The 25088-nt window shown below is 56.5% G+C and overlaps 1 protein-coding gene across 1 annotated transcript in view; it reads left to right on the top strand.

Annotated features, from left to right (window-relative positions):
* The window catches only part of MYT1L (myelin transcription factor 1 like), a 171673-nt gene that overhangs the window by 112953 nt on the left and 33632 nt on the right, over positions 1-25088 (top strand). Inside the window, exon 17 of the mRNA XM_074341602.1 lies at positions 24538-24600. Within this exon, the coding sequence (XP_074197703.1) occupies positions 24538-24600 (63 nt within the window). The remainder of the gene's footprint in view (positions 1-24537; positions 24601-25088) is intronic.

Below are 25088 nucleotides of genomic sequence, written 5' to 3'. Positions count from 1 at the left end.
AGTGTGGGCAGATGTGCTTGTGTGCGTGTGTGTACACATGTGCCTGCGTACACGTGTGCCTGTGTGCCCATTTGTGTGCACAGCCGAGCACAGGCTTCACGTCTGGTTGTCGTGGTCGGCATGTGAGTGTCATCACGCCCACGTCGTCACGCCCGTCTGTGCTCACATCCCTTCAGTAAAGGGGGACCATCTGGAAAGACCCAGGGCTTCCAGGTGGAAGCAAGAGCCAGGGAGGGCATTTCCAGGAAAACCACAAACCAGGCTGTTTTTTTCATTTGAGTTAAAAACGTGGAATGTGCACCCAGAGATGAGGCAGTGTCTGCCCTCGGGGAGCTGGTGGTCAGGGTTTCCAGGCCACAGAGACAACCGTCCTGTTGTCTGCAGAGCATCCCAGAAAGGTGGCTGGCCTGGCGGTGGATAGTCAGGGGAGGCCCCCTCCTCACGGTGGGCAGTGGGCTGGCTGGCGGAGCAGCAGGGCCTGGTGGGGACGTGTCCTGGCAGGCTAGGGCCTGAGCTCAGCTGTGCCCAGGGCGTGGGCAGCAGACTGACCTGCAGAGGCCAGGGCTGCCCTCGAGGGCAGAGTGCCAAGTAGGGAGTCAGAGGCCAGGCAGAGCCGGGGGACAGAAAGTTTCGGGCTGGGAAACCAGACACTGGGTCCCTGCTCAGCTGCAGGGGAGGCCGGGTGGAGTCACATGTCCAGGTTGCCGTCCTGGGCACCGGGTGGATGGCCCTGCCATCCCTGCATGGGACGGTGTTTCCAGCCCTCGCCACGTGCTCTCAGGGTCAGCTCTGCACCCTCTCTTGTCAACACAAGGGCTTTGCTGGGTGGACTGGAGGCTTCTCGGAAAAGCGGGTCTTCGTTTGCGTGTGGAAATTGACATTGTTAACTTGTTCACTGGTGTTTCTCACTGGTGTTATTACATCACCCAGTTTCCTCAAAACTAAATGAAACATGACGAACATGCACCATCCCTGATCCATGATCACTAGGGCGCAGAATAGCTAAAGGCTGGGGTCCAAGCCCGTAGGTGTGGGCGGTCGTCATTAGCGCCAGTGGTCACGGTGGTCACCGCAGAGCCCTCCTCCCGGGAGGCTTGTCCCTTTCCTCAGGGCCAGGGTGGCGTCCGCAGGCCCCGCATCTCAGCTGCCTTCCCTTCCCCACAGTCCCGCTGGCTAAGCCCCCCGCCTCTGCCCCTCAACGGGCCACACAGCGGCCGTGCAGAGCGCGGCAGGCCGTGACCGCTGCCTCCGAGCTGAGTCGGGAGCCTGCCGGTCCTGGGGTTCCAGGTGAACTTCTAGCCTGATCCACGCTGGCCCCGAAATTTTTATGTTTTTTATTGTGACAAATGTGGAGAATGTTTTAGGTCCAGAATGAGGCTGTGAGGAAGACCTTTCTTGTGAAATATTTTTTAGCATTCCATTCCTCCGTTTAGAAACAATAAAATTTTATTTTTTTTAGTTGAAGTATAGTCAGTTTACCATGTTGTGTTAATTTCTGGTGACAGCATAGTGATTCATTTATACAGATAAATATTTCTATTCATATTTTTTTCATTATAGGCCATTGCAAGCTATTGAATAGAGTTCCCTGTGCTGCACAGTAGGATCTTGTTGTTTATCTATTTTATAGACAGTGGTGTGTATCTGCAAATTTCAAACTCCCAATTTAACCCTCCCCACCCCCTTGTCCCCCCCGGTAACCGTGAGTTTGTTTTCTATGTCTGTGAGTCTGTTTCTGTTGAAATGATGAAATTTGAATGCAGACATCGGAAAGGACTAAATGATAATAATCATCTCTAAACAAATAAAACACGATTTGCTATGTAATCAAGCTGAGATAATACATCCTATACAAACCATTTAAAAATTGTTCTTTGAATAAGTTTACTTTTTAACTGCTAGGTTGTTTATGTTTCTTCATAAAGTAAAGAATATAAAATACACGGCATATTTGGTGCATGTGAACAAAAGGAAAAAATGATTTTCCTTACAATTTTAAATACTGCAGTTTTACAGGTATTTTGAATGTATGTACACATGTTTACATGCACTGTATACCGATGTATAAACGCACGTGTGTGTGAATACATGTATTTTGTGCTGTCTGTGTTGTTGGGCCGGGATTCAAAGCCACATACACGTCCCTTCATAAAACATGTTGAAGCGTCTTTGAGTCTTCCGCAGACATCACGCCTTGGTAACTTTAGCCTCTCCTAGTTGTTGGGAGTCTGGCCCATTTTCTTCTTGTTCTGGGCGCCTCTGGGTGATTCTCAGAAATGACGCTCCTGCAAGCTCACGGGAACGCCGCTGTCCACTTGCGGCCCCAAGCCGCAGGAGGGGCTGCTTCTGTGGTAGAGATGAATGTCTGGCCAGCAAGGACTAGACTACACTGGCCTTTAATTGTAAATTCGAGGTTTTATTCCAGTAAACGCCTCGCTAATTTATAGTTCCCTGGAGCAAAGTGAGTGAAGTTCGAGGTAAGGTGGCTGTCCCCTTCGGGAAATGATTGGCAAGGACTTTCGAGGGCATTTTTGCCCTGGCCATTCTCTCTGAGTGTATTTCTTGATTGGAAAGTCTGCCTCTGAAGGCGAGGAAGGGGTGCGTGGGGGCCGGGGAGGCCAGCGAGCAGGGAGCTGGTGAGGAGCCGTCTCGCCTGTCAGGTACTTGACCCACCTGTATGTGGAACCTGGTCCGGGCTCTCCCCAAGCGACACGTCAGGGAACAGCACATCCCACCTACTCGGTTCCTTTTCTGCGTTTTTACGGGAGGAGACAAGCCCCAGGCATCAGCCAGCTCTAGCTAGTTGCCTGCACGTTTACGTCTCCGGTGGTGCAGGTGCTTAAGAGAGGGAGGCCCCTGGCTCCCTTCAAAGGGAGCTCCAGAGAGTCTTGGCAGTACAGGGCGACGAGCAGTCCCACTCTCACCTGACATTTGAAACAAAGCAGAAAGCAGTAGCTGCCAGTGCACTCTGAAAATCACAGTGCAGATGTGATTTGACTCTGTGACATGCTTCTGCAGGGCGGTCCAGCAGGACTTTCCAGGACGATGGAGTGTTCTGGACCCGTGCTGTGAGCGAGGCCACGGGGCTGAGGAACTGCATTTTCAATTGCATTTAGCTCTATTAATTCTAACGTAAATAGCCACATGGGTCGAGTGGCTCTCAGCATTGGACCACTCACCTAGAACCTCAGATTTCGTATATATACATTTACTGCATTTTAATAAACATTCAGGAATATTTCATTCCTATAACTGAAAAGTCTGATTTGTTTAGCATCTGTGTCCTCCACATTTCTGTTCTATTATTAAGCCATTGACAAATAGGTAATCCTTTTGTTTTTGCACAGTGTCCTCTGTTTAAATCTAATGCCATTTGTAGACAGATTAAAGCTAAGTATTATGTACGTTTCATGATGTGACCGTTTTCAGAATGGAATATTTGCATACTGCACCGAAACCTCACTGTTTTGGGCCATTCAGGCAGCATTTAATACAAGGTGGTGGGAAGCCTCAGTTACCTTACTTTCAGGATATATTCGACTTTCTTATTTCCAAATTTGCAGAGAAAATCAACTTAGGGGAGCAGGCTATCAAAGAGAGAGCCTTAGACCGCCTTCTCAGACACTGAGTAAGCCTGGCTGGTAGTCGGCAGGCGCGCTAGCAACACGGGGGCGGCAGCGCGGCCGGCAGCCTGCTCACCGTGGGCGTCCTGGACGTCCTGGTTCCAGCTGCCCGCGCTCATTAGCCACAGCTCCAGGAGGCGTGCCGCGCGGGGGTGACCTTCAGCCTTCCCTTGGCCCAATTACTGGCAGTGTCTGGGTTCCGAAGATGCCACTGTGAGGCATGCCTCACAGCCCGGGGTTCAGATCGGTGCCTTGTGTTACCTGGTTTCCAATCCCAGGGCCAGGAGCAGCCCGGCTTGCTTCCAGGCTCACGGACACATGGCCTTGGACCTTCCGAGCGTCCCCCTCCCTGCTCGGACAGGCGCGTGGCGGTTTCTCATTCGCTCGCGTTACGCTCCTGTGGTCAGGCAGCGCCGGTCCTTGTGACACACTTTCATTCTGTCACCAGGGAGCAAGCCTGCTGGAAGGTGCGCTCGCCCACCCCTGGCACGTGGCCGGGGGGCTCTTATCTAAGAGGGAGGCAGTGTGCCCTCAACAAGACCAGCAAAGTTTTCATTGACTAATAGCAGCTCAAAAAGTTGAGAAAGCAGGGAGACAAACACGGTGCGCAGCCGCGTCTGAGACGCGTGTTAACTTTCATTTTCGCCGCGTCTGTCTGGGGTCTTGCTGCCTGGTTTTGTGTGTAACGTGTAGGTTATGGAGTCTTATCTCCAGCAGCTGCGTAATGGCTCTTGGGGGGGGGGGGGGAATGTTTCTGTAGTTCCCGCCTTGACTGAGAGCAACAAGGCACCGCAGAGCCCAGCACCAGGGCTGCGCGGCCCACCAGGCCCCCTCCCCCGCCGCTGTGGGCAGACTCGGGCAGCTCCGCACGGGTGGGATTGCGGGTGCGTCATGGACGGGACCGCGCTCTGGAAGGGTGATGATGCGATCGGCACGTGCGTGGTTTCCTTTATAGACCTAACAGCTCAAGTATCGGAACTATGCAAAGAAGCGGAGGCCCAGAGTGTGTGCTGCTCACTGAGGTCAGCGGGCGACCCCCCATGGCTCTGGGCTCCCGCACACTGTGGGCAGACCTAGTCCCTGACCTCCGCCACTCCCTGACCCCCGGGAAACTGCCCGCTTACGGGGACACCAAGGAGGTCAGAGCAGGGGCAGCCAGGGAATGTTCTAGGACGTGGTAGTGTCCAGGCTCCAACCCCATCAGGGCCTACTGGGCCTGGCGGGACTTCGGGTTCTGTTCCCAGTGATGGGTCAGGCGAGGTCAAGAGTGGAGCTGGGCGTGAAGAGAGGTCAGGTTCTGAGTGTCCTGTCAGCGGGACTAACAGGACCTCCAGAAGAATGTGAGGGGGCCAGCATAAGCACCACCCGAGGTGCCCCCGCCACTCGCGTCCCAAAAAGAGGCGGAGCCTGTGGGGGGTCGGGGGCCTGCCCAGGGGCCGTTGAGGCCTGAACGCATGAGGAGCCCAGGAGAGGGTCCTGGACGTGGGGGTGGGGCTCAGGGGAGATGGGGTCTTCAGCAGACAGGTGGCGATTACCGCTGCTGGACCAGAAGAATGAATCACCAGGGGTGAGTGCGGACGGGGAGGACTGGGCCGACCCTGCTCGGCAGCTGGGTCTCCTCCGTCTTAACTGAGCGCAGGACCCCAGGGTCACCTCATCACTTCCTGGAAATGGAGACAGACGGGGCAGAACTCTGAAGTCCTGCCGCAAGCACCTTCCCTCCACATTCTGGCTGTCCCTCCACGCAGCCCCTCCGCGCAGCCCCTCCGTGCAGCCCCTCCGCGCAGCCCGCCCCTTCCATCCCGCAGGAAAGCGGCGGCCGAAAGCTGTCCCCCTGGCTGACGTGGCGGCCAGTCCGCAGACCTCACGGGGCGACGGGGCAGACAGACGTTCCCAACGTGGAAAGGGTACACCTGGCCCGTGAAGGTGGTGTGACCACAGGGGATTATCTGCACGGGGCGTGATGGTGCATTTTTTCTTTAAGACCTTGTCCGAGCAACGGGACCCCATCCAGGGAGGGCTTCACACGCCCCACCCTTCTCCCAACGCTCCCTCCTCTCCCGGGCTCCCGGACAAGTCAGGCCGAGGCCACACCCTGGGAGACGGTGGAGAAACCCTGACAGTGAGGCTCTCTCGGTGGAGACGGTCCCAGCAGTGGCCTGGGTGTCACTCAGTGTCGCCACCACCCTTGCTGGGGGGCCACATCCTCACTGAAGGCGGGGTCCCGCCAGCACCACTCCGGCCGGGGAGGACAGTGAGGCTGACCTGCTCTCATGGAGACGTGCCTCGGTTTCACCTTGAACGTAGACTTGCAGACCATTTCGTCTTGAGGCTTAAAGATGGCTTACGAGATCCTAAAATGCGTATTTCTTAATTCTTCAAATAACTGTCTACGGCGTATGCCTATTTCACCACACAGGAACTTCGTGGGGCCCTGCCCTTCTCGGCGCTTTGCAAAGCAGGCCCAGGTGCTTGAGGTGACCTCCTTGACCCTTCTCTCTGTCCAAATCCAGCCTGTCTCCGGAAGCCCAGCCAGGGAGCCAGGCCAGCCCCTCGCCACCTTCTGGACCCCGTCAGCTAGACTTCATCTCACAGCCGCCGTCCTGGCACCCTGGCTTCTGTGCACAGCGACCTGTTTGGTCTCAGGCTGTGTGGCCAGCTGCACCCCCTCTGGAGGGCACATTCACGTGGCTGGCAGCCCACGCCACTGAGTAAACAATGAATGAAAGAATCAGAATAAGCGATTGCACAACACAGCCTTGTAAGGAGTCTGTGAATTCTGCAGTGGGACAACCTAGGGAAAGCAGAGGGGTCAGGAGGCTGGCCGGCCAGGCGACCTCGGGCAACCGCAGCCACATCTCTGAGCCCAGCTCTGCTTTGTGAAAGGTGGGGATTAGGGCAGACTGTCCAGGAGGTTTCAGGAAACTGGAAGGCGCTGTTGCTCCAGGTGGAAAGTGGGCCGTGCTGGTGGGCAAGGTCTGTGTGCACGGGGAGCCGCCTGTGAGTGACATCGGTGCGGAGGCAGCATCACGGGGACATGAAGACATGTGACTCGGGCACACTTGGCTCCAACCCCGCTCTCCTGCCATGTCCCCAGCACCCAGACTGTGGCTTCTGCGCAGACAGCACAAGAAAGACACAGGTTCTTGGCCACTGGATGAAAGCTGGTGTGGACAGGACCGCGGCCCAGCTGGGCTTTGAGCCCTGACGCCGACTCACAAGCAGCCTCACGGGAGGGCCATTGAGGTCCAGAGCCGGGGCCAATCCGGTGCAGCCTGGAAGTCAGCAGAGTTCGAAGACATCAACCAGTCCAAGCACAGTTAGGAAAAGATGGAAAAAAAGCACTTTTCCTCTTGCCATCTGTCACCCACTCAGTGTGCACCTGGGGGCAGGGCCCCTTGGCAGCTGGCGGCCCTAGGCTTACTGAAAGGAAGAACCTGGGTAGGCCCAGGTATATCCACCCCTCATTTAAAATTCACGTAAGAAAAGGAAAATGAGCTTTACCTGTTTTCAAAACCTGGGCTGGGGGGCGGGGGGGGGCACAGCTCAGCGGTGGACCGTGTGCTTAGCGTGCACGGGGTCCTGGGTTCACTTCCCAGTACCTCCACTGAAAGAAAGAAAGAAAGAAAGAAAGAAAGAAAGAAAGAGAGAGAGAGAGAGAGGGAGAGAGAGAGAGAGAGAGAGAGAGAAAGAAAGAAAGAAAGAAAGAAAGAAAGAAAGAAAGAAAGAAAGAAAGAAAGAAAGAAAGAAAGAGAAGAAAGAAAAGAAAAGAACAGGAAAAAAAGTCACGAAGACCTGGGCTGTTAGTGGAAGGAGATGAGAGGCGTGGGGAACCGGGGGCACCTCCCAGGATCTGGCGGCAGGCCCGCCCCTCTGTCTCCACCTCCTCCCTCCTGACTTGACAGCTTGCCCATTGCTGCTCTCTTCCTGTGGACCCCCGTCCACTCCAACAGCCTCTGCCAGCACTGGCCACCCCCCTCCAGCACCTGTGATGTTTCTTAGATTGAGAGGTTTTGTTTACTGAAGCAGAGTCGGTTCACAAAGCTGTGCTAGCGTCCGGAGCACAGCACAGCGGCTCAGTCACACGCGCACGGGTCCTCCTTCGTGTTCTTTTCCACTAGAGGCCGTTACAGGCGTTGCTGCAGCTCCCGGGGCGGCACAGCAGGGCCTGTCGTCTCTCTGTCTCGCCGAGCGTGCTAAGCGCGCGCCCCAGCACCTGCTGTACCTGGCCTCCTGAGATCCTCGGCTAGTTCACCATCAGGCCAAATGCTGTGGGTGTGCGCCTTCTCCAGATGCATTCCCTCCCGAGGAGGTTGGCGTCTATTTGCTGGACTTCCCACTTTTGTTTGTTTGTTGTAAACTAAATGTGTGGTGTTTTCCGTTCCGCTCCCTGACTTAGCTGGGCCCCCACGTGTGGGTTCTGGGCTTCCTTGGAACCCACTGGAGGGGGTCGGGGGCAGGGCTGGGGGCAGGTTTGTTCACTGCTGTTTGCACAGCGCCCGGGACGGTGCCGGCTCGCACTAGGCCCTGGACGCACGCTTAGAGAATGTAACTGAACTTTCAGGCATTCTGATTAGTTCTGGCCTTTCCCAGGGAAGCCCTGTTTCGGCTCAGTCACGCCTTCCTGCCGGAACAGCCCTGCAGAGACGTGGTCGTGCTTCTTTCTGTACGTCGTGGGGTCTTTGCTTTCTCTCTAAGGAATTTCTGCTCTTTTTCCATTTCGTGTCATGATGAGATTTTTCACCCTTGAAAATGCCTGTCTCTGGCTCTTATTTCCTCAGGGACATGAAGTGAAGCTGGTTTTTAGGTTAAGTAGAAATTATTTAAAATGTTGTTTATTGTTTCCTTGTGAGTATTTGAGATCTGTCTACCACTTGCTTTCCTTGGAAAATTCTTTTAAAAATCTTGTCAGGATATTTCAACTGCATGAATAAGGACCCCCACCCCCAAAGGCTTTTACAGATCTGTGGGTTTTCAGAGACAGAAGACAGACAGTAAGTGTTGGGAGGTGACCTCTCCCCACCTCTCGGCGGTCCGGATGAGCTCTGTACCCACTCCTCCAGGGTCAGCAGCAGAACAGCGAGGACCCCCATGCAGACTGCCTGGCTGCACACTCTGGCCCCGCCGCCTACAGCTGGGCAACCTTTTGAAGGTGTGCAACGTCTCTGATCCCCTCCATGAAGCAGGCCATGCCACGCCCACTTGGCAGTGCATTGTAAGGATGAAATGGACTCGTGTGTGTAACGCGCCCAGAACAGCACTGACTCCCTGAGTCAGCAAGACGGACTTCCCAACGAGGGACTGAGGTCCGAGACCGGACAGACAGAACAGCCTGAGATGACCCGGTGCGCCGGGCCCAGGGGCTTCCGCAGATGGGAGGCCAGCTGGGTCAGGGGCGGGCGGAGGTCGGGGAAAAAGACAAAGATAATCAACACCCAAAATCTGACCCAATTCCAACAACAAATGAATGAAATGAAACTTCTTATGCTTGAAACTCCAACAACCAAGATCAAAATATTCCAGTGATAAAAGGATTCCACTCTCCTAATATGTCTTTTTCTCTCTCTTGTCTAACACAGTATTATTTTAAAATGCTCGTCTCAGACTTGCAAATCAGGTTTAAAATCATCAAATAAAAATGTCCGTCAGCCCATCAAGTTCGCATCAGACCTAACTCCCTCTTACTGACTTCACTCTCCTCCCCCCGCTCTCTGAATTCTAAAGCCTCTTCCCAGCTGGCATATTTTGATCATCTTTTTCTCTGTCATTTCTTTATTTTTCAATCTGCCTGGAATACGTGCGTCAGTTCTCTTGCCTTTTTTGGATGACGTGTGATTTAAGATGAGATCGTGGTGGAAACAGGCACTTCGTTCCCTGTGCTTTGTGGTGGGTGAGAACGTGATGGAGATGTTGAGGAACCCCTGCGTCTTCTTCCTGCCCCTAGAGCCCGGAGCCAGACCAGGCCCCCGACGGGCCAGGCGGTCTCTCCGCAGGCGATCACGTGACAGCTGTCCTAGTTCCGAGCCCCTGGCTGCCTGCCACGCGAGGCTGTGCGGCGACTCCGGGCTGGTTTTCCATCACGGTGCGTCGTGGGTGGGGCTGCAGGTTTTCCACAAATCCCGCGTCTCATGCAAAACCCGTTCTGATTCTTCCTGATCTTCTGTCTGGGACGTGGCCTTCACATCAGCTCCAGGGAGCCTCTGCTGTCGACTTCCCGTATCGGTGACGACTGTCCTGGCTAAAATCGAAGTCCTCTCCGACTTCGTGGCAGCACTTGTGCTCTCCGGCCCAGCTCTCTGCGGTCATTCCCTCCACGGTCAACCCTCTCAGCCCTCTTGGTCTCTGGCACTGAGATGCTGACGGCAGACCCCACGGAACGGGGCTGCTTTAGGGCGCAAGGCCGGTGGGGCAGCTGGACTGGGGAAGGGGGAGGAGGAGGGTCGCAGGGTCTGGGGTCACAGAACGTCAGTTCAGATCCTTCACCCTTTCTAGCTGCGTGGCCTTTAGTGAGTCCATTAAACTCCTCAAATTCAGTTTTCTTAACTAGAAGAAGTGACAGTAACATCCCCCACCCCCAGGACTTTTGCTGTGTCTGGGTGCTGGGGCGGGGCTGGTGCGGCTGAGCTCAGCAGATGAGGGGTGGCCCTCCCTCCACGAACTGGGACCTGAGGGGCCGGGGCGCTGAGGGCGTCCCCGGAACCGCAAAGCGATGTAGCCGGCAGACTGGGTTCAGAGAGCCTCCCGTTGGCTCGGCCAGCGCCCCCTGCAGCTCTCAGCAGACTCTCCATCTGGGCACGCGGAGATTTCCAACTCGCTCTAAGGGGGTCGGCCTTCAGGTTTAAGGAAGTTGCCTGAGAAGAGTTGAGGATTCCATTGAGACTCTGCGTCACGTGGTTTTCAGTTCATCAGAAGAATGACTTTTGGGTGCGGCTTAATTACACACTTCTGGAAGCACGCCAACTGGTTCCAGAAGCCAAGGAGGGCTGCGGAGTTAACAACGGACCACCTTAGACTCAGTAACTCCCCGTCTGGGGGCTCCATCTGACATCCACTTCCTGCCCTTTCCTTGTCCTTCTGTGCGGACTTTGTGATGCGAGTAAAATGCCGAAGGCGTCCCTTTCTCCAACAAAGAGCTGTTGCGGGGGCAGGGGCCGGGGGGAGGGGGCAGTGAGGCTGGCGGAGAGGGGACGGCCATCCCCACCTGGGCCGTTGGCTGGAGGGAACAGGCCTCCACACACAGAAACTACTCCACCAACAGAAATCAGCCCCATCCCGCGCCACTCCAAAACCTGAGCGTCGCCCTTCAGCTGAGGTGTCAAAGCTGCCCTTCCAGGCAGGGTCCAGCCCCATCGTCCACACCCAGAGGGGCAAACGTGCACTAACGTTCCCAGTGTGCCGTAGGCGCCGGTAAATTGCACAATCGCAACATATAAATCAGATAAAAATCGCACAAACTGCCCCTCCCAGAGTCTCGCCAGAGCAGGAAGATTCAGAGGTGACTGTGGACTGGTCCCAGCCCAGTCTGCCCGGCATCTGAGTCCCGGACATTCATTTCCTTCTGCAAAGTGGGCTCATCTGGTCCGAAGGCAGCTGAAGAGATGCAGGCCACGGAGGTGAGGTTCGGGGACACTGCTGCCCAGCAGCCCTCCGCCCCCCGGAGCAGGGCACTGTGTTCCTGGGGAGGCCCGGGGAGGGGCCCCGACCTCTCCGGGGCCCTCGTGCAACAGGGAGAGTAGAGCTGAGAGTGTCCAGAAAGGCCGGTCCCCGGGAAGAAGCGGCTAGAAGGGGCGACAGAGCGTGACTGCCTGGTGTTCTCAGCACCGCTCAGCAAGGTAGACCGTCTTCCCTGGATGGGACGTGACATCAGTGAGCAGCCTCCGTGAGGAAGGTCTTATTATTGGGGTGCAGTACTTCCAGCAGCCTCTGGGAGAACGGGCACCCCAGGCAGGTGGAGAGGAGCGGCCACCGTGCACGACCCCGGAGCCCGGAGGCGCGAGGCCGTCGCACGGCCCCTGACGGCAGCGCAGCAAGCAAAGATGACGTTCACTTATTTTTAACGTCCTTTAAGTGTAGACAGCTTTTAGGGCGATAGCTCTTCCCCGCTGTAAGTGTGAAAGTGCCCGGAGTGGCACGCGGCAGACCCAGGCCCCAGGCTCACGTGAGTTAGCCACACCCCGGCTACTTGTGAGTGGCCTCGGCTCGTCACTTGGCTTTTTCTGAGCCTCTACCCGTTTACCTCTGGAACTAGGTAGGAGGTCACCATGGTGAACGTCTAGGGACGGCTAACGGAGGAGGGAGCATTCCAGCGCCCGGGGAAACGCGGGTCCCCTCTGTGGAACACAGGCCGGAGCCCGGGGCCCCGCGGTCCTCCCCTCTGCAGAGCAGAGGGCCTCCCCCGTCCCTGCGCAGTCTCTCCGTGGCGGGCGGTCCTTGTGCCCCGCCTGTGCTCGCACGGGGAGGAAGGCTCCCAGCAGCACGGGCTTCTGGTTGACATCCTGGGACACAGACGTGCTGGCTGGGCTCTGAGTCATGGTGACTCGGGCTCTCCCGGCGGCCCGGCGGCTCTCCGGGGTCTCGGGGCCATGCTGGGTGAAGATCTGCAGGCCATCCAGGCAAGAGACTGATCGCGCTGAGCCTCGCCCTCCCTGCTCAAAGGCCTTCCCTGCCTCCCCGGGAACCCTGACCACCCTCGTGTCAGGCAGACGCCCACTCAGCTCCCTGCGGCTCAGAGCCAGGCTCTCACAGTCCCCTGCGAGTCGCAGAACCAGCAGCACCACAGGGATGACTGAGGGAGGAGGTTGCCATAGCAACTCACTCCCGTCCTGCGGTGTCTCCCAGTGACAGGCGGCCCTGCAGTGCTGCGGGGAGCCGGAGCCGGGCAGAATGTCCTCCCCGCCCTGCAGGGCCCCAAGGGGCCTTCCCTCCAGGCTGGTGACCCTGCCCTGCGCCTGCCAAGACTTCCCGCACGACTGCTGGTGAAATGTGAATGCTAAAGCTCCCTGCACCCTCTCGTCCTCTGACAGTTCCCAGTCGGCAAGGGCCCCTCCTTTCTCTCTCTCTCTCTCCTTCCTTCCTTTTTCCAGGAAATGATTCCTATTCTTCCTTTCTAGCTTACTTAACGAAGATCGTTTTTAGATGCGATTCGGTTCCACGAGTCCCACCTTTGGTGTCAGGCAGGTGGAGTTCCGTTGCAGCATTCTCTGGCACAGCCACATTTGGAAATGATTTTCTTAAAAATCAGATCCAAAGCTGCTTTCCATTGAACAAAGAGAGATATTGTTAATATTTACTTTTTCCACAATCAGCATACTCCATGACACGTTTTTATTTGGAAGTTTCCCACACACATAACAAGGGAGACGGGTGGGCAGTGTGTCAAGGTGACCTGGATGGTGGGTCTGTCCCCCCACGAGTGACCTGCCTCTGAACCCCACCCCTCCCGGCTCCGCAGGCATCCTTGGCGTGAGCAGAACCACACATGGAACCCCCCGTGGCCTCAGGCCTGCTCCCAGGACAGCCAGGGGCCACGCGGGGCCCTCCGTGGGCAGAATGCAACACCCGAGGGCAGGGACGCCTGTCCCCACTGGTGGCCTGAGCTCAGGAAGACCTGATGTGTCTGAGCCAAGCCCCGTGGTCGGAGGGACAGGGAAGGTGCGTTTCGGGCACCGAGACTGCTGGGAGCCGAGGCAGAGGGGCCTCCAGACGGCACGCAGCCGGTGGTTGTGTGTGGCCCTCGGGGCGCTGCCCGCACGGGCCCAGCCTGCCCAGGGCTGGGGGCAGGCACCTGCGCCTGCGCCGCCCTCTCGGCGGGCGACGGGCCCGGAGACGCGCTCTTTGTGCCGCTTTGCCTGCTGCGAGCAGTCCCTTCCTCCCCACCCGGGACTGCGCTGTCCCCCGCCAAGGTCCCCACTGCCCCTTCTCCCCACTCGGGCTTCATCTCCCCCTTCACCCCAGCTCCTTCCATTGTCCTTGCAGAGGCCTCTCCACCGTGGGGACCCCAGTCTGCCCCCAAGGCTTCCTCCAAGCTGCACCTCCCCCCCAGTTTCTTGTCTCGCCTCCTCGTCTGCACCTGCTGCGATGGTCCCATGGGCGCATCCCCCACAGAGGACCCACAGGTGAAACCCCCTGGCCCTCGAGCCAGTGGCCAGCATCGAGCCCGGCCTGGGACCCTCCTGAGCTCTTCTGTGCCTGTTTCGTCCAGGAGGTTGGGTGAGGGCAGCGGAGTCCAGCGCCCGGGACTCTTGTGGAGCGCGGGTCAGCAGCTGGACTGTCCCCTGCTGTTAGAGGCTTTCCCGGCTGCTCTGGTGGCCTTGGATGTGAGGGGTCAATGCGAGTAGCCGTTCCTACCAACGGGCCTGCACGGAAGTGGAACTGGGCCTGTGACCCGCCCTCTGAGCAGTGGGGCGGCAGGTTAGCCCCCTCCCGGAAGCGCGGGGTCTCTGTAACGGGACCGTCTCCTGAAAACGCTTTGGTTCCTTGCCCCTGACAAGGGTCCTGAGTGTGGGCACCATTCATCCTGTTCTGTGGGTTCTGTGGCTGAGACAGGTGACAGAATGTCCAGTCTCGTGCTGTGTATGGTCCAGCCCAGGGCCACTCCCCGCACTCCTCTGCCCTGGAGCTGGACCTCAGCCAGGGCTGGGGAGATGGGCCGCGGGGCCTGGTGCCGCGCTAACCTCACATCAGGCAGACAACCCCGGCTTCACCCAGCTCAGCACACAGAGGTGCTCCCGACCTGCGACCTGCGACCTGTCAGTGTCACAGCCCAGCTGGTCAGCACGCTGGTCCCACCCTGGACCAAGTGTTCTCAGCACTGCCTCCCAAGAGAGTAGCTGGAGGGGGCAGTGCCCGTGCCCACACACCAGGGAGGGAAGCGCAGCTCCCCAGCCCTGGCTGGAGAGAAAGCCAGCGCTGAAATGGGGGACACGCTGGCTTTCTGGGACATGGCTAAGCAGTCGCCCTGGGACTGAGACGCAGCTGAGAGGAGGGACGTTCAGGACAGGCACGCTCATGCCCCCAGCCTGCACCGAGGCCCCTGCACTGGCTCTGCGAATCCCGGCACCTAGTTCGCTGATCAGAAAACTGAAAAGCACAAGAACCGCCCCATTATGGGCTGCAGAGGTCCAGCCGGGGGAGAAACCAGGCCCAGTGTCCAAGGCACAGACAGATGCGGGGCTCCAGGAGGAGGTGCCGCCGAGATCCCCGCTCAGCCCCGTGCTCCTACACTCGGACCTGTGAGAGCTGCGAGCGGGAGGACAGCGCCCTGCTCCGTGGCAGGGGGTCTCTGGGCAGGGGCCTCCCAATGGGAGTCCCAGTGCCTGGAGAGAGGCAGCAGCTCCTGGAAAGCCCTGCACAGGTGTCCTGGCTTCCCCGGGGAGGGGACACACGAGGCCTCCTCTGGACCACCCCAGGCCAGGACAAAACCTGGGCTCAGCCCTGGAGGCCCCCAGGGAGGTCGCTGGCAGGCCCGGCCCAGTGCGCCGTGTGGTCACCCCCAGTCCCCAGGGGCACCTGTGCTGTCTGTCCTCTGTCAGCGGCCCCGTGAGAAAGCTCTTCCTGGAAGTTTAGTTGAAGAGGTCCGTCCTGCTCGCAAAGCCTTTCAGGCATCTTAGGGCAGGCTGTTTCCTTGAGTCTCTGCCAAGCACGGTGTTTCCAAGGGCTTTGTTATTTTCGGCAAGTGACCTGGCTGGACTCCCTGTGCCCTGTCACCCTTGAGACACATGGAGCACCCTGTTCCCGCCTCTCCTAGAAGATGGGCGCAGACTCCGGGCCTTGGGACCCGTGGGAGTCCCACTGCTGGGCCCACAGTCTGGCCCCGTGGAGGGCGGTCAGCTGAGGGGTGTTGGGGTCCTGGGACGGGCACCCCGCCCTCTGGTCATTCCCGCCTGCGGGCTGGTCTCGGGCTGCTTCTCTCTTCTTCCTTCACTCCATCTCCTCCCAGCTTGCTCTTCAGATAAGTCCAGGAAAGGGGCCTTCTCCTCTGGCAGGTGCCCGGCGTGGACACCTGCCCGTGTCTGAGTGGCTGTGGGAAAGAGTGGACGGATGTCGCTGACACTATGTTCCCACGACGGGCAGGCATCTCCCACTCACCTCCACAGGGTCAGTGACCTTCGGTCAAGGCCTCTGATGGGGCCAAAGGCAGGCACTGCATCACTGGGTCCCCACCAGGGGACACAGGTGGACGTGCCACTGCGTGTCCACTCCTGCACCGACCGCCGGCCATGGTGGACGTGGGCTGATACGGGAGGGCCTGGGCCTCTCGGGCCATCAGTTCACACCTGTATCATCTCCTGCTTGACTCCACCTCCCCTCTCTCTTCTGTCTCCCAGCCCTGCCGGTCTCAGCCCTCCGCATCTTGACTTTTCCGGGAACATTCCCGCTGACTCTGGGCTTTCCCCATGGGAGGTACTTTCCTGACTCCAGACCTGCCCTCGGGGTCACCACATCCAGGCCACGCTGGCTGCCGGTGTTCTGACGCGCCCTCTGCTCCCTTGTCCCAAGTCATAATCAGAGCGGCATCAAACCATCCGTGATTTTTAGAAACCGCTGATGGCTGTGCCCTTAATACAGAAATCTAAAGAAACTGCCTTCCGCTTTCCAAGTGTCTCCTCCGCGCCCCCCGGTTTTATGAGGCACTGGGCAGTCCGTCTGGGTCAATGAGTAAAGGTTGCCAGCAGAGGAACAAATGAACTCCGGTGTCTTTAAAATCAAATGAACTTCCCCTAGACAAGGACTAGACCATACGGTAGATTCATAGGCTAGGAATTGTTGATGAAAAGGGGACATTAAAGGGTCCAGTTGAGTAACAAGCAGAAGAGGAGAGAGTTTGGTCTAATCTCAGCTGTCCCTCCTTGTGTGACCTTGAACATGTAACTCACCTGCTTGGGTTTCTCTCCCTGCCTTTAAAGGGAGGATATCTGATGAATCTGTTTCTAAAACTTTTGCAAAATGGTGTCTGTGAATAATTTAAAATTTGACCAAAAAACAAGATGTGAGATGAGGAAAAGGCAGATTCCACAGAGGAAGAGAGAACGTGCCAGAAAGACTGCAAGAGGAGAAAGCTGAAAACACATTTGAAAACCAGAGAGCTGTAAACAAGAGGGCAGGGCAGGAGGCAAGACTGGGGCGGGACAAGAGGTCGCAGAGAGGCCGGGCGGCCAGGTAGCAGGGGGAGCATGAGTCTTTTAATCTCTCTTGCTTAGAGTAACAAGCACCTTCTCGATGAGATGAGATAAAGGCTTTAAGAAATGTAAGACCCACAAACATGAGAACTGTGGAAAAACACACATCAGAAACAAAGGTGGAAAATGCACTGAAAGCACATGATTTCAGCTTAAAGGGAGGTGCCCCCCCGCCCACCCTGGAACCTCCTCTCCTCCCGGAAGCCTAGCCTCCCTTCCTGCTCCTGTGGTCAGCAGACCAGGACACGGAACTGCTCCTAGTGATGTAACCCTCAGATGGGGCTCGGGGTCCTCAGACGAGAGAAACCACACGTGGGTGGTGCTGACAGATGGGCCTGGGGCAGAGGGAGCCGTGGGTGCCTGCCTGGGGTGGCCCCCAGACACTGCAGCCACCCACCTGTCCCACGTGCCATTCAGGGGGCTGGTGGGGTTGGGCAGGTCAGCAGGGTCAAGCCAGCAGCCTCTACAGAGCGTCCCCCTCCCCTCCTGCCCCTCCTCCCGGGTGACTGCCCACCACCCACTCACCAGCCCACGGTCACCTTCTGACCACTGAAGACCAGCTGGACATGGTCACAAACGCCTTCTCACCCTGAGAGGCGTGGAACGGGTGGGAAGACATTGGGGCGGTAGAGGTGACCCCCACCCGTCCCGATCCTGCTCCCTGGCCAGGAGTCCCCTGCCCCGCGGGCAGGCGAGTCTCTAACGGCCCGTGGTCCACTCCTTGCGAGTGGCGGCCCTGCCCTAGCGCCCGTGCCAGCGGCGGAAGGTGAGTACCCCGTGCGGCCCGGCCCACGTCCGCCCCCGCCCCTGCATGCGGAGCGTGAAGCCCCGGCCGCGTCCCAGCGGCGGCGAACGCGGCGGCCCCACTGCTGTGTGGACGGCGGGGTGGAAGGGCGGCTTCTCCAACGGTCACCTTTTGTATGTTTTCTTTGCATGGGTCCTCGAGTCCATCCCAATTCTGAGCGCGGCTGCCCCAGCCTCTGTGCAGCCGCTCCACTGCTGCTGGACGTGCATGTGCTCCGGCAGCAGTTCCCCATGGACACACCCCGTTATTATGGGACGCCAGGATGCGCTAGGTACGTGGGGCCGCCCGGGGCCGGAGCTTGTTCCTGGACGCACCTGGGCCGCCGGGCAGAGGGCAGCGGTCAGTGTGGCGCCAAGGGGTCCGAGTTAGCTTCCCCGGCCCAGGAGGCATGATCCGCACGAATGAATCCGAGGCCGAGATTCGGAGGCTGCATGATCGGAAAGCGAAAACCTGCAACCTGCATGCAGCATGACAGCAGAGCGGGTGTCCCGCCCCCACCACCTTCCGCAGACAGCCGGACCAGAACCTGGAGCGTCCCGTGGGCGGGGCCCGGAGGGGCGGGGCCGGAGAGGGTGGGGCCCAGCCCAGCTCTGCCCCGGGCCGCTGCCCAGAGCCCTGTGGTCCAGCACCGACCGGGGCAGTGGCCACCCTCCAAGGGCACCCTGGGGGCCTGAGCTGGGGGACGGACAGAAGGGGGTTCACACGTGCACATTAGTGGGGACCCAAGGCTGACCGCAGGCGTGTGAGTCCCTCAGTCAAAATCTAAACCGGCTAGCAAACACCGTCTAACACCGGGTTGTGCAGTAAGCGCATCACCCCAGTGGGCTTGACGAAACGCAGCCTGCGCTCCGGTCAGTAGGGTCACCGGGCGTCACGGCGCTGGTGAAACCCCGCTGCCCCACACCCCCGCGTTCCCCTGCTGGCCCTGACCACACAGCTCCCCGGCTGTTCTGTCGGCCCGGGGCGCCCTAGGAACACAGCTTGGAGTTTTATCTGCAGAATGGCTGAGGCCTCGTGCATTCCTAAAAGTTGTCCGAATCATCAGAATGAAATGTCTTTTTTGTATCACGTTAAGGGTACTTTTATAATTCTTTTTCACTTATTTGTTTGCATTTAAGTGTAATTTTAAAAGAAAAGTGCTTGGAACCAAAAGAAAAAGGAGGTTTCTGTTCACACGTCATATCTGAAAGCAAGACTTTCAAAGTCTACTAATATCGGAGGGTCTGCCTCACACTTTGAAGTGGGCAGGGGCTCAAGCTCCTGGCGTGGCCCGAGCATCACGGGCGAGGCCCTCCCCTGACGCTCAAGTTGTGGAGGAGAAAGGGAGGAACTCTGGGATGTGTCTTGGGGGCCAAGGTAGAGGCCAGTCTGCAAATGCTTCCCGGGGTTGGGGGGGCTGGCGTGGGGGGCGGGGTGTAGCTGGGGAGGGAGAGGTGCCTGCCAGCCCCCTCTGCAGGCGGGCGGCGGAAGTGCAGGCGGCATAACCTGGGCCGGGGACCCCGCCCCTCCCCCGGCCCCACCCGCGCAAACCCGCCAGCAGCGTTACCGGGCTGGGCCCCTGGGTGCGCGTCTGCCATACTCACGTGTGACCTGCTGTTCTCGACGGGAGGCGGGAAAAGGGACTGGCCGAGGTTCGGGGGCGGGGCCCGGGGAGGCTCCACAGCGAGACACCAGTGAAAGGGGGCTTGGTGGGGTGAGTGTGGGAGAAAGTCCAAAACACGCACATGCAGTGCCGAAATCCAATGTAAGAGAAAATCTCTGTAAAGCTGGCAGACCCCTTGAGTTTCAGGCAACATGCCTAAGAATTCGAGCAGAGGTGATGTGTATTGCTTTTAAGTGACCCGCTTTCTCTCTGGGGAGGAAATTGCAGAAGTGTAGCATAAGAAATCAGCATTTATCAGTTTTCTGTTTTTAAATTTCTTTCTTTTGCCCTCCACATTTCTTTATCATTTCCCCTTTGTATGACCAAAAAGTCAAAATAAATACATTTTTAGAACCACATCTCTTTAGGCAAAAAAAAAAAATTGAATTGAACTTTTTATACAAATGGGATGAGTCTCTCACATAGGTGACCCGAATCATTCCAATTTACAAATACGTTTTGCTGCTATAGATAAGGCCTAATTTAACGTTTTCATGATTTCTTTTAAAATTGAGAGTATTTTGTGCTTTACTTAACAAGTTCCCCCAGTAAAACGGTTGTGAAAGAAAGAGACGAAAAAGGCTATTAAGGAAGCCACGAAATTCTTTAAAGAACTCCCAGCCTATCAGTCTGACGTTTCATACTAGTTTCCGAAAAGTTCAGTGAACATGTCTCTGCATGTTTCAGCTCCTGTGCTCAAAACCGGGGCGTGTTTGCAAGTAAACCCTTTAGGGTGGGTTCACGGAGGTGCTGGCCCCAGGGACGGCTCACACAGGCCAGCCGTACTTGCAGCCTGTTTGTAAGATTTTAAAAAATAGTACTTGACTTTATCAGGATGAGAGATCACAAGTCTCTTCAAAGCATTTTCCCTGCAGACTGCTTCTAGGGGGAGCGGGGCTGCCCTCCCTCCATGCCAGGTGCTCAGAAAGACGAGGTTACACACTGACTGTGAGGACTCTGGCCCCAGCACCTCAGGGGCTCGTTGGCTCCCTAGGTGGACGGAGAGATTGACCAACTCCTGTCCTGGCCCCCCCACATTACGCCAGCAGCATGCCCTGCCCCCTGAGAGCAGAGGGAGGTATCCCTGGACGCCCTCCCGAGGAGTCAGCAGACTCACTGCCCCTGGGCCGATGCGACGGGCGCACCTGTCTCAGCCTCCCTGCCCACGTCTGCAGTAACACGGACTCACCGCGAGCATTCCCTGAAGGAGAAAGCTCTCCTCTCGCGAAGAGTCATGTTTTAAACATCTTACTTAAAATAACTCTGAACCAAATCCTCATATTTATTTTCAAGAGAGAGACGATGTAGAATATGGAGGAAGCCCTTTAAAGATATTCTCATGAGTAATTAGGAGATAACGCAACCTCCGTGAGTAGGTTCAAGTGTCTCCGTCCCTACCGCCCTGCCTCAAGGCAGCGGTTTTGTAGATGGAGAAGAGCTACCGTAACGGGCTCTATGTCTTGAGAAGCAAGGTGTGGCCACGTTTTGTGAGGTGTGCCGTGCGAGGCACAGGAAGCGTGCGATGCCTGTTGTCACGCACAGACAGCAAGCCCGCGTTGGAGGGCACGTCCCCCGTCCCCTGGAGGTGTGAGCCGCAGTGAGTCTCTGGGGGCAGACAGCTAAGAAAAGCCATGAGCACAGAGGACCTTCCCTGTGCAGAGGCACAGGCTCAGAGCTCGATCTGATGTCTTAGATCTACAAAAGCCACGGACACCGAGCCTGAGAAAGGCTACTTCCACGAAATTAGAAACCCAGAAGCTTGTGAGTGGTCCAGATTTTTCCTTTTTTTAGATTTTACCTGGATTCTGCAAAACATAAACACAGTTTAAAACATTTTATTACAATTTTTCCACTGACATTCTTGAATGTCTATGTAAGACCAGTTTTCCAACCAGACAAGGTCAGGTCCTAACCGAAATCACCTTCCCTCCATACTACTTGAATCCCAAGGCAAATGCAGGGTCACAGCCCAGGCGCGGGACCAGGACTGTTTCTGTCTGTAGAGTGTCCCTGAGGCGCAAGTGTGGATTCTAAGGTTACATATTCATCACCTTCTCAAGAGTGTTTTTACCAACAGCACCTTGGAGTGGCAGGGAAAAAAGTCATGAAGCAAGTGTTTTATTTAGCCCAACTCTACAACTCCAACCACAGGAACTTAGACTAGACCTGGTGTGATTGTCGGTGCCAACTGGCAGGAGCGAGGAGGACCCCCGGCTGGGGTGGTGGGTCTCCCCGAGGCCTGAGCATGTGAGCGCTGGGCACCGGTGCCTGCCTTGTCGGGAGTTTCCATGGAAACCAGTCAATCTCTGCTGTCATGTCTAAGCCTAGACTGCAGCACACGCTGTTGTCTGATTTTATCCACGGGGTACTTGGATGATCCCACATGGGCCTCCCTTCGTGGCAAAGACGTGCTCTTAGATGGATGGATGCAAATCGGATTTTTGTGCATCGATTTTACCCCGGCCTGTTGTCAAGGGTCCTGGAGCGGCTCTGCCTGGGAAGCTAAGACCCTTTTGTTGGATGAATCACTTTTTCACTCACTGACTTCAGAAAACTGTATTTTTGAATGTTGAGGTTTATTAAAGTGAGGGAATTTGTATGTAAATCTACAGGTTTTTAAAAGCCTTGAAGTCTTGACCAGTGACATAAAACTGAGCACTTAGAGCTGGTGGGAGGGAGCATCCTTAAGGACCCATCCGGGGCCACCTTGTGTGGTTCAGACGTGCCACCTAAAGATGAAAACGCCAGGTCACTGCCCCTGAGAGAACCGGAGCTGGCGATGCCAGGGCCTGCCTTCTCAGCCCGGGAGGAGCCCTGAGAGCTGGCCGGGCACTGGGTCAGCAGGTACGGGCAAGGGACAGGGCAGAGGGGAGGCCCCGACAAGCACAAAACAGGCCCCGCCCATCTTTCCTGCAGCCCATCCCCTTCCCCAGGGGAGGGTTCAATCGCCCCACATTCACGCGGCCAGCAGGTGGCAGACCGGGCATCCGACCCCACCTGCCTAACTCCAAACCCTCAAAATAAAAACCCACCTTTGGAGAAAGCAGGGCCTCCTTCTGGGAATGTCTTTTGTCTTCCGACACAGTGAAATCTCTGAAAAGGAACCAAATCAATATTTTCTTTGTTTTCATGATGACAAAGAACATTTTAAATGACTCTTTTTTTAATCAGATGATGTATTTGTAAATGGCTTAGACACTCAAAAAATGCCCCAAAAATCCTTTTCTCTTTTTTCTATAATTAGTAAAATCTGGTTTTCATTTGCATGATTTGAGGTGTAATGCCTCACTTTAAATCTGAACAGAACGTGACAACCTCCTCCCGCCCCCACTAAAAACATAAAAGACATAAAAGAATTTCTACTCTTGCCTAAATGAATAAATTTTAAATAAATTTGCACTAGGCACTTAAATTAGGAAGAGTTTAAGGATTTTTTTCTTTTTTGAGCAAAAAGCAAGGCCAAATGTGTATTATTGGCTGGCAGGAAACATTTCTGTTCCTTGATACATTTTCAAAACAGAAATGTGCGTGGAGATGAGCTGCTCTTAGAATGACTTCTATTGCTTTCAAGGTCTCCTCCCCACATGAGGGTTCTGGGGTCGGGTCAGCCCCACCTGAGGTCCCACTGGGAAACTAGTCAGTTGAGTTCAGCCATTCCAGTTACTAACGCAGGAATCGTCTTGTGATCAGACTCCAAGTTTCTTAGAGCGGTCACTTTCATGACAGGTCAGCAGCTGGGGCCAAGCTGTCGTTTTTGGTTCGGGGACACTGCTACACTTCGCTCTGCCTCAGACTCCTGCTTTTGAACCCCGATTCCGCCTCCACACGCCAAGGGCCGCTCTCCTTCTTTTCCCTCAGTGTCTTTTTCGTTTCCCCCAGCACAGGCTCTAAATTAGACTTCTCCCCTTCCTGTGGTGTGCCCAGTGTCCACGCTGTCCCTGAGCCCTGTGGTCCCGTTCCTCTTCCCGGGTCTGAACGAGAATTAGGCAAGTTCTAGATACCAACAGCTGGCTCCACATCCAGGTGTCAAGAAATGACATCCGTACACTCGAGCTTAGTCCCGGTTCACGAGTGCCCGTCTCATCCCGGACCCTCTCCTCCGGTCTTGAGAACGTCTGTCTGTAAGCGAGGAATTTGCTGACCTTGACCCAGCATCTAACACCCCGGGGACTTTCCGAGTGGAATGCGAGTTGAAATCTCACAGAAGCATTAACATTTATTAAACACTTTAAATCTGTGATTTTTGTCCTTGCCAGGAACTGAGGTGCCCACTGAGTAAGGACGGGGGCACAGGGCATGGTCTGAGCGTTACTACTGGTAGTAATATTGTTACTAACTCATTTTATCCTTGTTTCTGGCATGTTAAAATTTAATGAAAATTTTTTTCTTAATTTTTGTCCTTAATTTGTACATTCCTGGCGGGTACAAATGCAGCAAAAGTGGCTCAGAGTGAAAATGTGTCAGTGGTGCTGATGGTTCCTGAGCTGGCAGACGGAGGGAGTTACGTGGGGGCCGTGACTGTCAAACCCCTCCAAACACATTTCCTCCCGGTAGCAAACGGCGACGTGGTAGTTAAGAAACGATGAAGTCGCCTGGTGAGGTTTAAGCCGAGGCTGTCGGCACCGTGAGCTAAGCTGTCCCGGCTGACCTGGCCTAACTGACCGAGGGTGATCCGTGCGCTGCTCCAGGTGGCTAAATGGACCAGGGTTTTAAGGGAAGTCAAACCTACCTGAGTGCCGCAGGAGGGCCCAGAAGCCAGTTGATCTGATCCGCAGGGGCAGGCCCAGGCGGTGTCCACCCTGGCCTCGGGGGTCAGCAGGTACAGGACGGGGAGGGGTCCGGGTGACGGGGCCCGCAGTCACACCGGGGTTTCGCATTTAGACGAAGACCAGTCTCTCAGGCCACCATGTGCATCTCTTCCTGCCAAAATCTCGCATCGGGTGTGGGTCTGTGTAAAACTCGCCCTGCTGTGACTGGTGCCACGGACCTTAAAGCAATGAGACGGGCGGGGGACGTGGGATGTTAGGGGCACAGAGACCTGGGAGAGTAGCCCAGGGACCGAGGCTGTGGCAAGGCTGATGGCCAGAGGTCCCTTGTCCCCCGACCGTGAGCTGGGCGGGAGAGGAGGAGGGGGACACACCACCACCTGCCGGGTGTGCAGCGCGACCTGCCTCCTTCCCCAGGGGTGCCCCGTGTTAAAGGGACTGTGTCTCTGAGCAAATAGGAATGCTCACTGTTTGGGGGTTTTCTTTCTTTCCAGTAAATGCCAATCTGCTCTTGTAATTGCAGGTGCCCCACCCCTGGCTGCGACGGCTCCGGGCACATCACCGGCAACTATGCGTCCCATCGGAGGTACGTGCTGCTCCCGAGACCCTCCCCTCCTCCGCCCCCGCGCGTGGGACCGCGGACCGGCTTCCGCACGGGGCTGTCCTGCCGCCACTGGTAACGTGAGGGCCAGGGGCCCTGGGCACAGAGCATGCTGTCCCCGCCACGGGCCTCGCCCAGAACTCGAGCTCAGTACCACAGCCCCCTCCGAGGCTCCCGCCCTAGTGCCCTGGCTCCTTCTGCAGGAAATGTTTCTCCGTCACCTGGTAACACATCTTTCTAAATTGGAAAGGGGCAGGAAAAAGACCCGGGACAGCCTAAGGTCCCTGAGGACAGCCATCGAGCGGCAAGCGTCCTAATCCCACGGAGAGCTGATCTCTTAAACATTGAAATTTGAGCCCCAAGCCTGTACGGTTCTCACACACAGAGACCAGCAGAGCCTGACACAAGGTGCCTGGCCTCGCGATCCCCAGGCACCGCCCGCCCCTCCGCGCGCGTTCCTAGAGCACAGCGCG

This window comes from Camelus bactrianus, chromosome 15 (genome assembly GCF_048773025.1).
Source record: "Camelus bactrianus isolate YW-2024 breed Bactrian camel chromosome 15, ASM4877302v1, whole genome shotgun sequence".
Classification (NCBI taxonomy): Eukaryota; Metazoa; Chordata; class Mammalia; order Artiodactyla; family Camelidae; genus Camelus; species Camelus bactrianus.
This window is presented reverse-complemented; position numbering and strand designations above follow the sequence as displayed.